The sequence below is a fragment of the Nannobrachium achirus genome (genome assembly GCF_963921795.1).
Source record: "Nannobrachium achirus genome assembly, chromosome: 24".
Lineage (NCBI taxonomy): Eukaryota > Metazoa > Chordata > Actinopteri > Myctophiformes > Myctophidae > Nannobrachium > Nannobrachium achirus.
In genome coordinates, this window is record NC_137831.1 from 21,574,106 (window position 1) to 21,588,177 (window position 14,072).

The 14,072-nt window shown below is 41.8% G+C and overlaps 1 protein-coding gene across 2 annotated transcripts in view; it reads right to left on the minus strand.

The window, feature by feature from the left end:
• Nucleotides 1–345: 345 nt before the first annotated feature.
• LOC308280388 (bile salt export pump-like) overlaps nucleotides 346–14,072 on the minus strand; it is a 48,330-nt gene continuing 34,603 nt past the window's right edge. For both annotated transcript variants that reach the window (XM_080720651.1, XM_080720652.1), the window contains exons 26-29: nucleotides 13,206–13,403; nucleotides 9,435–9,641; nucleotides 8,458–8,604; nucleotides 346–2,312 (exon numbers count right to left, since the gene is read on the minus strand). In XM_080720651.1, coding sequence (XP_080576777.1) covers nucleotides 2,112–2,312; nucleotides 8,458–8,604; nucleotides 9,435–9,641; nucleotides 13,206–13,403 — 753 coding nt within the window. In that variant the 3' untranslated portion in view covers nucleotides 346–2,111. The remainder of the gene's footprint in view (nucleotides 2,313–8,457; nucleotides 8,605–9,434; nucleotides 9,642–13,205; nucleotides 13,404–14,072) is intronic.

A 14,072-nucleotide genomic window follows, 5' to 3' on the forward strand; every position in this document is an offset into this window, starting at 1 on the left:
GTGACATCACCACCCGTTATGCAGAAAGCAGCATACGCCGGCTCCCACGTCTTGAACAATCTTGTCGGAAAGGTTTTCAATCCGTCGGAACAGACTTCTTATGCAACCGTGGTGCGCTCTCAAAATGCTATTTTCCGTTGTTTGAGAGGACTACGCAGTAAGACGTCTGGGCTGACAGGCAGCATTATGTCCGCATAACAGAGCACCTTGCTGTTTTATTATCTTCCACATGTTGAGGCGCAGAAGGCAGTCGATGCAGAAGATGCTCAATGCCTTTTCGCTCAGGTACGCTGGAGTGCTGGAGTGAAAAATACAGGGAACAGTCACAGCACCGTGCTCACAGAGTTCTTCTCAACATTGGGTTTATTCAAAGCATTTCTTGTACATTTTTATACAAATGTTATCATCGCTAGACAGGATTTCCAAGTTTACCATTACTAGTGAAGTAATCAAAAATAGCATACACACATAAAATAACATGAAAGAAGAGGACATGTTAACATTAACATGCAGAAACCATGTATGCATGCATGTTGGCAGTAGTGTATTTGCATTGTACACGTTATTCCATCCATAGTCTTTGGGAGAGCAAAGACCAGAGGAAAAAAAGTGGTAAGCTAAAAGTGGAAACTATGTTTTTTGGGGGAATTGGATGCGAGTCCAGGTTGTCCACCTGCAGCATAGATGATACAGATGTTCCGTTCTACTGACAAGAAGAGGAAAAAAATAGCAATACATGTTGTGAAATATCACAGATTGTGGTTTGAGACACTCCAGCAATCCTCATGTCTCAAATGCCTAACCCTGCTCCAAAAATAAGAAAACTTCAATACTGAGCTGGTATGATGGGTTACAAGCGTTTAGTGGTTTTCACAGTTGTAATGAAAAAGGAGGGTTAGAGCTAATATTGTCCTGTTAGAAAACGCCTGGAGGGTTCGGTAAAAAAAAAAAGACACATTCTACCATTATGGATGCTTGAGTACAAGGACTGTACAACTTCATCCTCTCAGACAAAACAAAGAAAATGCATAATATACGTATGTACAGACGGATAAAGCAGTACCTACACAGATACGGCACATTCGGATCATCATTATAAAAAAAAGAAAAATATATCCTTGATGTCACATCTAACCAACATCATAACGTTCTTCATAATGCTCCATTAATTTCCAGCTCTACTTCATTTAACATACTGCATGCACACTGACTGACTGCACATGCGCAACAAATCCAGACAGAGGCTCTCATCATAATATATCGTTGTTGTCGGGGGGAAAACACGTATGTCCAAAACCGTTCATTTGTATTTATCATTTGAGGCGTGGGGTGCTTGTAGATCGGCTATTTTCACTAGTTTTGTGCGACAGTCTTGTATGATGAAGCAGGGCTTTACTTTACGAAAAAAGTGTACCAATTTGAAACTTGGAGATACAAGGTTTCTGCCGGACAGTGACGATATACCGTAGTAGTGTGATCCTGATCCATACCCTCTTCATCTTCCTCTGTGTAGACGTTCAGCTGCGTTCGCCTTATTGGCTTAGGCTAATACTCTGTCGCATGATCCCATCGCTCAACAAAAATGGCAAATTGCCAAAGTATATACAGTATATAGGTCTGAAGTGGTTTTGTAATATTAATCAAAATTATTGATTCTTCAGTAGGAGACTCAAATACTCTACTACGGAGTCTCCTAGTGACCGATGACCCGTCATCAAATTATTGGCCTAGGAAAGCGACAAAAACAAAAGAAATCTCCATGAATTCAAGACTTCATGGGGTGTGTATTTGCTAGAAGTCATTTGTTGGGTGAACTACTCCTTTAAGTACAGTACTTAACTTGAGTAAATGTACTTAGTTTCTTCCCACCACCGCAGTTGAATACGTGTCATTCTTGTCGAACGGCGGGTGCGTCCCCCATTCCGACATGCTGCCATTCAGACATCCCCCCATTCTGACACTAACCCTATACCTAACCCTAACCTCTATGGAAGTGCTGCCACTCAGACAATTAGAAGTCATTGTCTGAATGGCAGCATGTCGGAATGGAGAGCGCCCCCCTCGAAGGTCACAGTCGTGCAAAGGGGTACACATTAAGCTTTGACCTTAGGTTAGCTGATGGGTGCTCCAGTGGTCACCAGCTTGTAATAAGCCCCCTTGAGGGCCATGAGCTGGTCATGTGCTCCCTGCTCAACCAGCAGGCCTCTGGACATGACGGCGATGATGTCCGAGTTCTGGATGGTGGACAGGCGGTGGGCGATGACGATGCAGGTTCGGCCCTCCCTGGCCCTGTCCAGGGCATCCTGCACTGTCTGCAAGTTGCAACACACACACACAAAGTTCACACTTGGGAAGTTGCATAGGCATGCACCACCAGGGGTGTCGCACCAAATTCTGGGCCCTGGGTACAAGGATTCACTGGCGGGCCCCCCCATGAACGCATTATCACGCATATAGATAGCACATTTACAAGCTCACTGTGCGGCACCGTGTGCCGCGCTGCGAGCTTGTAGATCTGCTATTTTCTTTTAATCATGAAAGTCTTTGAATATTTCAAATCCTTCTAAGGTTTTTTGAGCGTTGGTCACAACGCTCCTATACGTGGCCGTGTGTGTGGGTCTGTCTGTCTCCGTCCGTCCGTCCGTGTCTGTATGTAGCCTGGCAGTACCTTTTGTGACCAGACTGACCACACATGTTAAGGGAGGGGCGCTGTTGTTCACACACACACACACACACACATGGATGGATGGATGGATGATGGATATATATACAGTATTTGTTTTGCTGTTGCGCAGCCTCCACGACCAACGCTCAGTTCACACGGGTGTGATTTTTTTTTAAAAACCTATGTTTCTATGTCAGAGGTGCTCAAACCTTTTCATGTGAAGGACCCCCAAAATGATATGTATGTGGCCACGGACCCCAATCTCAAAATATTTAGTTCCAGGGACTCCCCAGAAGCAAACATATATTTAAAGATTTGCACACATTTTCACGACTTTTCAAAAATAGCAGATCTACTGTACAGCTGTTTCAATAGCTAAAGTATAAAATAATTATGGCCCCTCCACCTTGGGCCCTAGTAACTCAGTCCCACTCCCCCCCCCCCCCTTGCACACCGTGGATAAGAGGAGTCAAGCGAACATATACATTAATTCATACATAATTCAATGGGTTCTATTGAATCAGAACTCCATGTCATTCTACAAGGTCTGTAACCTATATACAGACATTTGTTCAGAATTATTTCTTCACCAACATTATCAACATATTGTGCACATTTTAATGATTTTGATGATATGAATAAACTGTAATTTCATCTGGTATACACTGTAATAACGAATCTGCCAATGACTGACACCTCATCCTTAACAGACCTTCATGAGTTCCGTTTTACTACTATAATTTCTCACAAATGTCTTTCATGAGTTCCATTTTACTACTATAATTATCTCACAACTCCTTGTGAGTGGTCCACAACTTTTATTCTGGTACGTGCTTTGTATTTTAAGCGGAGTGACACTTAGATAAAAATATCTATTTATCTGTCTGTCTGCCTGTCTGCCTGTCGCCTGCCTGTCAATCTATCTACATGCATCACGATTTACCACTTTGATGCATTTAATGTTTTAATCAACACTTTGTCCTATTTTATTGTCATATGGTTTTACTTCAGCCCTCTTTTACACAGTGCACACACACACACGTCATCGGACTTGACAACCAACTACTGTAGCCAACCACAATGTGAGCAGCCCTCCAGCTTAAGAGCTCTCTAGACTATACTATAAATAACTGGGTCAAGTTCAACTGTGGCATCGTTTAAGTGTATAAATGTCTGATACTAAACTATCATCTACTACCCACAATGTTCTAAGTACAGTTGCTTAGCAATGCAACAGAGTAGAATCAACTCTTGATCAAACCTTGATATGATTTCAATTTGTTTAATTCACAATGTGAAAGCAATTATCTATAAAACAGTTGTATAAAAGTAATAGAACACTTGTGTGTATTGTGCAAGTGAATTACACTAGTAAGACGCCTCAGGGTAACATGCGAGTCGAGGTCACGCCAATTCTTGGCCATCTGGCCAGTGATGTATATCAGACCAGTTACCCATATATGGAGACCCCTGGTACCCATATATGGAGATCCATGTACTGTATATGGTACATCCCTTTTATGCCCATACATGGAGATCCCTGTCTGAACCAGCCACACATATATGGGCTGTCTTCCTCCATATATGGGCATTCCCATATGAAGTCCTTTTAGATATGAGCTTAATATTGATGACATCAGGGATCTCCATATATGGGCATAAAGGGGATTCCCATGACATCACAACATACAATCCCTTTTATGCCCATACATGGAGATCCCTATCTGAACCAGCCACACAGATATGGGCCATGTCTTGGCCATCTGGCCAGTGATGTATATCGATGACATCAGGGATCTTCATACATAGGCATAAAAGGGATTCTGGGGAATATCCATATATGGACTTTTACATGATATCACCTGTGGTGTCACAGTGATGTGTCAGGGGAACCACAGTGTCAGGCGTGACCAACAGACAGACAGAGATACGCGGACGGACAAGATGTGCCGGTTTTCATAGTAAACTTACGAGCTACAGTCGCAATCATGATCTGATCCCAGCTGTGATGTTATTCATCATAACACACTGTTGTGTTCTATTGCTTAACTGAATACGGGTATTAGCTTTTCTTGACAGTGTTCATAGAATGTTGAAGACTGGCCACTGGCACTTAAAAGCATTCATGACAATGATTTTGTGAGTTTAAAATGTGACATTTGTACCAAACACAGAGTCTCGCTCCACTGTCTCAGAAAGTTTTGCACTGTATGTGTGCGTGCGTGCTCACACGTGTGTGTGAGAGAGAGAGTGTGAGACAAGGGTAAAGCAGCAGGGCTTCTTTTTAATTGAAAGGCCAAAGCACAGACAGAGAGAGAGGGGGCAGGGGGATTTCTATTTTTGTTTTGTTGTTTTTGTTTTTGTATGTGAGAGAAAGTGGAAAATGTGAAAGATTATTTTACCGTTATGTTTAACACATCTGCCGCCCAGCCCGTTTATAAACGTTCTATTTTGCCCAGCTATTTACCGCCCAGCCCGTTTATAAACGTTCTATAGTCTTTTCATTGTTTTACAATTGATGGTGCTCCGGTGCTGCCTGTGACTTAATACAGTAGGGCAACATCAAAGGGAACCAGGTCATTCACGTGAATGAAGAAAAAAGGTCAAAAAACTGCATTGAAATACATGTTATCAGGCAATCCAAATACAAGAGAGAGAGAGGGAGAAAAGTCTGCAGCTGTTTTAGACGCGACAAGCCAGGCTAGCCAGCTAGCCAGCTGAGGAGAAAAAAGAAAGAAAAAAAAAGATCGGTTGGGTGGCTCGGTTGAGATTTGAATATAGGATATTTATAGTTAGAGTTAGAGTTTAGATAGTTGATTGATAGCCTAGAGATGACAGTAGAATTCGTTTAGATTTGAGTGTATTTAGGTGAAGACACTCTGTATTTATAGTGGGAGAGGAGGAGTGAGTGTGTAGAACGCGCACACACACAGGGGTGTCACAAGGGGGGAGTGCGAGTGTAAACCCTACACTACTAGGGCCCAAGGTGGAGGGGACATAATTATTTTATACTTTAGCTATTGAAAAATAGCAGATCTACAAGCTCACAGCGCGGCACTCTGCGAGCTTGTACATCTGCTATTTTTGAAATCCCCCCTATGAAGAACAATCATGGGGGTCCCGCAGTGAATCCTTGTGGCCAGGGCCCAGATTTTGGTGCGACACCCCTGGCCACACGCAGCAAAACAACATCCATCCATACGACACGACACACAATGAAAAAAACGGAAAAAACCAGGGTCCTACCTGATACACTGTCACCTCCTCCCCCCCAGTGCACTCCTGGCTCGTAAAGATATTCCATTGATAAACAAACAGTCTGCTGGCTCGTAAAACTATAATCCATGTGGCTAAACAACAGTAAGGAAAATGATCCAATGGGCCAGCAAACTTTTCTCTGCATCGATCTGAGTTTCCGTTAGCTAAGAAATCACGTGACATAACACAGGCAGGGGCGTCAATTGGGTATGGCAGGGGTATGCAGCTGCCAATGCCATACCTTGGCTACAGGGGGAAATAATAAAAATGTACTTTTCATCGTGCCTGCACGAGGGCACGCGTGCAAGACACCAGTCATGTTGCCATACCTTAGCTTGTTCTGAACTGACGCCACTGAACACAGGTGTTCCACAGGGGCGCGTGCGTGCTCGCGCATGTGGATGTGCGCGCGCATGTGGGGTGTGTGTGTGTGTGTGTGTGTGTGTGTGTGTGTGTGTGTGTGCGCGTGTGTTTGTGTGTGTGCCTGAAATGTCATAGGAGGAGCTCAGGGTGGTCCTTGTGCTTCGTGACGTTCGCGCGTGCGCGTGCATGCGCATGCATGTGTGTGAGTGTGTGCGTGTGTGTTGAGACTGAGTACACAGTGCCACAGTGCCAATTATTGGCTTGAAACAACAAAATCAACCCAATAAGAGACTTATTCATGTTATTTCATAAAAAGCCTTTTTTCTAGCCTTTTTAAACAAATTAGGCCATTTGGGGCAGGCGCAGTAGTCGCTAATAAATTCATTGAAAAATCATCATGGAACATAAAACTCTTGTTTATTTTTTTTTATAAAGTATAGATTTTAATCTTTCCATCGGTATCCTCAATTTGTTCATAGACATAGAAACAAATTTTCAAAATATTACATTACAAATGAGTCAAAATGCTCCAAAACCCTGACATGTTTTGGAAGAGTTTAATAAAAAACGTGGGGCAGGCAATGTGTTAATGATAAAACTTTGACAAAGTATCTCAACCTGTTGATCTGTAAGGTGTTAAACCATGGTAAATCAAAAACCTTACTAGCACAACTCTAATAGAATAGAAAGCAAAAAAGCAGATCAACAGTATGCAAAAGGTGGGTTTTGCATATCACTCGGTTCATAGCATCACACTAGCTATGGCATTCTTGGAATTGTTTCAAGAAAGATTATGCACTTGGCCTGGGTAAAGGGTTACTTTGCTTCCAATATCAGGGATAGGGGGTACTGGAGCCAAAAAAGTTTTAGAACCACTGCTCCAACCATAATCACTGAGAACAGCCTCTAAGGCCCATAATCATCTGAACTGAGCAAGCAGCCTCTCTAAGGCCTGTACCCCATAATCATCTGAAGTGCTCGTGCGGTGCAGAAGGCTCAATGCTTCAGTGATCAGTACTAATCACAGACATGACTAGTGATGATCGTTTTTATGGTATTAATGAAGTAGCTGTAGCTGTGCTCTCAGCATTGAGAGAATACCAAGTGGCCGACTGTGCCAAATGTTGTCTCTATCACAGTGGTTCTCAACCTGTGGGTTGAGAACCACTGACGATTAGCTAAATGTTGCTAAAAGTCATGTTTTCTCACTCAACAGTAAACAGACCAAGTAATAAGTATACAGTATAAGTGTATACATGGTATCTGCACATTTCTGCAGTGACAATTTAAGGGCTTTAAAAACCTTTTTAGTACCTCTGGTCAAACATTGGCCAAATTGTCAAATATTAGAGGCCGGGATTGTGAAAAAAGCAGATCTACATGCTCACAGCGTTGCGAGGTGTTGTGAGAATGAAGATTGACTATTTTCACAATGGAATAGATTGAGTCAAACTAAATGTAATACCAACTCCTACAATTCCAAGTGCTTGTGCAAGGTGGGGGGCGGCGGGGGTCATGGCCTGAAAAGGTTGAGGACCAGTGCTCCATCGTGCAATGTGCTTGAGGTGCAATATTTCTCAAATGCCACATTTCTTCACCTCACATAATAGTATTTTACTACTACTTAATAATTCCATTCAGTGCCACACTTGCAATTTCCCAGAATTGCACCTTTCTAGTTTTGTAGTGATATTGTCGAACAAAATGGTAAAATATTCACCATTTCCAAAACCACATTCCGAGTCGGTCCCAAAGTGGGGACCCAACTAAAAGGACAATGACCTTACAGAAGGATCAGAGAGATTTCAGTGGAGAAGTGATTTGAGCGTGGCACAGAGCTTCAGGAAAGACGTTTCATTGCCTTTATAGACTGCACATAATCTCTCGTGTTAGACTTTTAAAACATCGCTTTGCACCAAAGTGTGGCAGTAGGAGAGTTTTCTTGAATCCATTTCGTTGATGCATTTTATATTGCGTTTCTCCTAGTCTATCGCAGGTGAAAAAGTTCTCAACAGAGTCAATGGCCTCCTGCCAGTCAAGCTTTTAGCTCAGCTATATTTGTTATTCAACGTATAGCAAAACTTACACGACTTAAGTGGTTAACCATTGCACAGAGCAGCCAATAAAAATAGGTTTGAGAATAGAATAGAATAGAATAGAATAGAACGCACCTTCTCGCTCTCCGTGTCCAGGGCAGATGTAGCCTCATCCAGCAGCAGGATCTTGGGGTCACGTATGATGGCTCTGGCAATGGCGATGCGCTGTTTCTGACCACGAGAAAGCTGAGAGCCCTGAGCACCAACGTGGGTGTCGTATTTCTAGGCCCCGAGACAAAAATACTGTTAGATCGATGAGAACGGAGATTGGTGTGTGTGCATGATTAGAGCTTGTTAAAGGGTCTGTATAGTGTATACATGATACATCAAATAGAACTCATAAAATGGTCTCCTTATCTCTATGACTCTTTAGTAAACAAAAAATGTATCAGGTTGGGCTACCAATTTTCAGGAGAGACAACTCATACAGGATACACTGTAATCGGAAGTATTTAAACTAAATGTGGAACTGGAACACTATAAAAATGATCTTTGTGGAGTTCTACCTCCTGATTGGATAAAAATGGTATCACAACCTGGAAATGTATTTTCTGTTTAAGAGGTGATGAGATGGGGAAACCCCTATTACTGACACTAACACTCAACACAAAAACAAAGAGCTTTAACTTTTTAACAAAATACTAGGAATATATTGTGCGTATTGTCTGTGTATTCTCCTTTTGCACAAAGTAGTGCAATGCAAGATATAGGGCGCCAGATCCCTTTCCCCTACCACTACTTCCTGTTCATCCACAGAGCATTGATTCTAGTCATTTTCTCCATTAGATTTCTTTTCACTTTTTTCAACTTTTATTACTTGGGATGGTAAAAAGATGAGGCAGACAAATAAAATATATTTTGACAAGTAATAAAAGTTGAAAAAAGTGAAAAGAAAACACTTTAATCTAATGGAGAAAACAACTAGAATCAATGCTCTGTGGATAAACAGGAAGTAGTGGTAGGGTGTGACTCAAAGGGATCTGGCGCCCTCTATCTTGCATTGCACTACTTTGTGCAAAAGGAGAATTGCCTGGTGTGCATGTCTAAAATACCTCAGGAAGTGACATCACAAAGTCATGGAGCTGGGCCTTTTTGGCGGCGGAGATGACGTCATCGTCGCCGATGTCCCGAGAGTTGTCGCCGTACTTGATGTTGTCCCCGATGCTGCAGTCGAACAGGATGGGCTCCTGGGACACGATGCCGATCTTCGCCCGCAGGAAGGAGACGTTGACGCGCGTCGACTCGTGCCCGTCAATCAGCTGCAAGTAGGGATGGGACAGTAATCGTTATTAGGGTTTATTGTGATACCAAAAAACGCTCACAATAGTCGTATTGTGGAGATTTTTATATATTGTGAAATTGTCCTCCGTCATACGCTGGGATCAATTCACCTTTGATCCACTTATCTTAAACACTCTACAATTGGTAAAACACAACTGTAAACATACATGTTTCTTTTTTTTCAATCTACCAAATCTCTTTGCCAAAAAATAGCCAATCTATAAGCACACAATGCGTTGTGAGCTGGTAGATCTGCTATTTTAAGCGGGTTTAAGTGGTTGATAAAAGTGGCATTTTAAGATTATTAGGCATTATTTTGATTATCACGATAATATCTTAAATCACAATTATTTTGGTCATAATAATAATTGTGACATGACATTTTCGTATCGTCCCATCCCTCTATCCCTAGCTGCAAGACAACAGTGGGAGTTTCACGTACCATCATTCCTGAACACAGCACTAATACAAACAAGGACACTTTGGAAATAAGTGTATGCTTTTATGTGTTTACCCTGGGTTTAAAGATGGGGTGCAATATGTTTTTTGTAAATTTTCTGTTTTGTATGTATCTATTGAGTTAACGTTACTGCAGGGGGCCGCCATGTCTTTGTGTGATAGGGACTTTGGTATTATTATTTTAATTTTTTACATGAACCCCTTGAACCCTTACATCCCTGTTCTGGGGGGAAACATTAGCCGAAAACAGCATATAATACTGTACAAGCTCACAACGCATCACAGCAGGGACTTTGGAACTCCCAAATCCCAAGGGGAGCTGAGCTTGGAGGATTTCTTTTTTTATTTTATTTATCCGGTCACAGTATGCTCGCCTATGTTCGCAGAAGTGGCTTAAAGTAGCTGACAGAGTACAGCAGCTTGCAATGGGCCTGGTGTACAAGATACACTATACCTCAAAGATACCCATGTACCTGACAAACTACTTCCTAAAGGTCAAGGATGTCCACGATCACAACACCAGAGGCAGCTCCACTAATCATGTTCAACCTAGATTTAACACTATAAAAGGCTCTAATGTGTTCTCCAGCTATACCATCAACATGTGGAATGCCCTTCCGCAAGCCTTAAAGTAGTGCAAATCCCTTGCCCACTTCAAAATTGGTCTGAAAAGTCAACTTCAGGCGGCTGCTACTCGAGACTAAATAGGCCCCATGTTTCCACCCCCCCCCCCCCCCCCATTTTTTTCTCCCCATTTTTCTGCGTTTGTAATTGATGTTATCCTATGCAAAGTACTCTGTTCTATCCGTCTGTCTTTCAATGTTATATGAGATACATAAAGTAGTTCCTGTTTAAATAAGCCATAAAGCTTACTAGGACTGTACCAGTGATTTGTGCTGTAATGAAACTGTACTTTTTCCTAATGCAAACAAATAATTTCTTCAATTAATCAATCAATGTTTGCCCTTGATGACACGTAAAGAACAGGGACACAAGCATTCATGGAGTTAACGACAACAACTACACTATTATACAGTGGTGGAAAAAGTATTCAAATGTTTTACTTAAGTAAAAGTATCAATACTGCAATATAGAAAGACTCTGTTAGGGTGCCCTCAGACCAAAATACCTATGAGAGTGGAATCCGCGTTCCTCCAATGCATTTCAATGATAAGGGAGCGTTTTTTGCAGAAATCCTCTGCTGGCATGAAACCACTTCACTCTCATTGAAATGCATTGGCGGAACGCGGATTCCACTCTCATAGGTACTTTGGTGTGAGGGCAGCCTTACAAGTAGAAGTATGGAATTCAAAATGTACTTGAGTAAAAGTACAAAAGTATTGATATCAATAAGTACTTAAAGTACCAAAAGTAGAAAGTACAAAATGTTTGAAAATAGCAGATCTACAAGCTCACAACGCATCGCATCGCGGCGCGTTGTGAGCTTGCAGATCGGCTATTTTCAAATAGCCAAGGTATAAAATAGGGCTAAATTGGTTTATGCATGTTTTAGAATATTATAATTTATATCTGCAAAGTAACTAGTAACTAAAGTTTTCAAATAAATGTAGTGGAGTAAAGGTACAATATTTGGATCCGAGATGTAGTGGAGTAGAAGTAAAAGTATTGGAAATTGGAAATACTCAAGTAAAGTGCAACTGCCTCCAAATTGTACTTAAGTAAATGTACTTAGTTACTTTACACCACTGCTATTATAGTCCCTTTCAAAGCACACACACAATGCCTCAAGGCTGTATCCAGCCGTTCCATGATCACATGGTCACGCTCCGTTAACAATGGCCATACATTGGCGGTAACCCTTCACATTTCACAGCAGAATTCCTTGAAAATATGTCTTGTGTGATAAAGCAGAGGATCGATGTGGTACTCTTAACTCTCACAGCACACATACTATTATACAGTATATGGCAAGTTGCTTACAGTGTGCCCTTGAAACTGCCTGGCAACAAACAGGATCTTTTCTCACAAAATGTAATTAGTGTACTTTCTTTCTTTCTTTCTTTTCGTCTTTCCTGATAAACTTTATTTTTCCGCGTTACTCCTCTAGGGATGGCACGATACGCGATATTATCGTTTAGCGCGATAAAAAACACTCATGATAATCATATCGTGGAGATTTACTTTATCGTGATATTGTGCTCAGTCATGCACTGGGATCAATTCACCTTTTATTTGCCGAGCTGCATATCCGGTACCACTTAAACCCTCTATATAATTGGTCAAATGTACTTATAATATACGTATTTGATAGTCTTTTTTTCACTCTCTATCAAATATCCAAAAAATAGACGATCTACAACGCGTCGACACGTTGTGAGCTTGTAGATCTGCTATTTTTTGGCAAATGTTCCACCCCAGGACAATGGATTTTGGTTATCTGGATAATATCGTAAATCGCGATATCTTTTGTCACAATAATCGTGATATGACATTTCCAGATCATCCCATCCCGATACACCTCCCACTGTTTTGGTGGCATGCACGTGGGCCATATGTCAAATCGACTATAGTAGCTTCATCGGGACTCTACGTTATATATAGTTTAATTTATATTAACTTATAAGTAAATTAATTTCCTCCATTGACTTGAATGGGAAAATGGTCAAATGTAACTTTTCCCAAATATGAGGATGACTGACATCATAGTTGATATTGATGACATCAGGGATCTCCATATATGGGCATAAAAGAGACAAGGATGGAATTCAAGTGTGTTTGCGTTACGGAAACCACACTTGCAATTTCCCAGAATTGCATCTTTCTAGTATTATATTGTATAGTATGTTGTTTTCCATTGTCTGCTGGCCTGATAATAAAGTTTTATTTCTACTCCAATACAGCTCGGATCCAAATATTGTACTTTTACACCACTACATTTATTTGAAAACGTTAGTTACTACATACATACATTAACCACTTGTAACCCTATTTTATACATAGGACTTTTGAAAATAGCCGATCTACAAGCTCACAACGTGTCGCATCGCCACTACTTTTTCCATCAATGCCTGTTTGTGTGTGTGTGTGTGTGCGTGCGTGCGTGCGTGTGTCCTCTCTCTCACCACTTTGCCGTGGTCAGGATCATAGAACCTCTCCAGCAGCTGCACACTGGTGCTCTTCCCACAGCCACTGCTGCCCACGAAGGCCAGCGTCTGGCCAGGCTTCACAGACACGCTGAGCCCGTTCAGCACCTGGATGTCTGGCCTGGTGGGGTAAGTGAACTTGCAGTCGATGAACTCCAGGTCCCCGCGGAAGTTGTCCTAAAAATAACACACACACAAACAGGCACACATCAAAGGTGGCTTGAGCCCCTGCCCTTTAATCCGTCTGTAAAAAGTGCCCCCTCTCCAGACCATGAATGCAGTTTTTGGAGCTGTGTGAAACACAGGCTCCCTATACGTAGCTTTGTGGGTCTGTCTGTCTGTGTGTCTGTCTGTGTGTGTGTGTGTCTGTATGTAGCCTGACTTCGGCACGCTACTAGTCCCACAGTTTTGCCACCACACACTCGCGCCATATGTCAAATCGACCGGCTTACTCGGGAATAGTGGGCTAGTAACTTGCTAAGAGAAAGGTTCAATAGTTTAATTGATATTAATTTATTAGTGAATTAATTTTCCCCATTGACTTATAATGGCAATCGCAAAAACTCACATTCAATTATTTGTCTCTCGCAAACCATAGGGGCTAGAGTTTCAAGACTTGGAGAGGAGGTTCATAATGGTTTCAAGGATTAAATAAAAAATAATTGTGTCATTTGGCCGCATGGTGGCGCCATAACACCCCACTTTACGTTTTGGCCTGTAACTCTTGAACCGTAGGTCGGAAAATTAAAAATATTTTTTCCCTGGATTCCTTGGGTCATGACGCATCTCCCACGCCCATTTGCGCCATGATAGATTTTCCGCCATCTTGAATTTTCTCCAAAACAC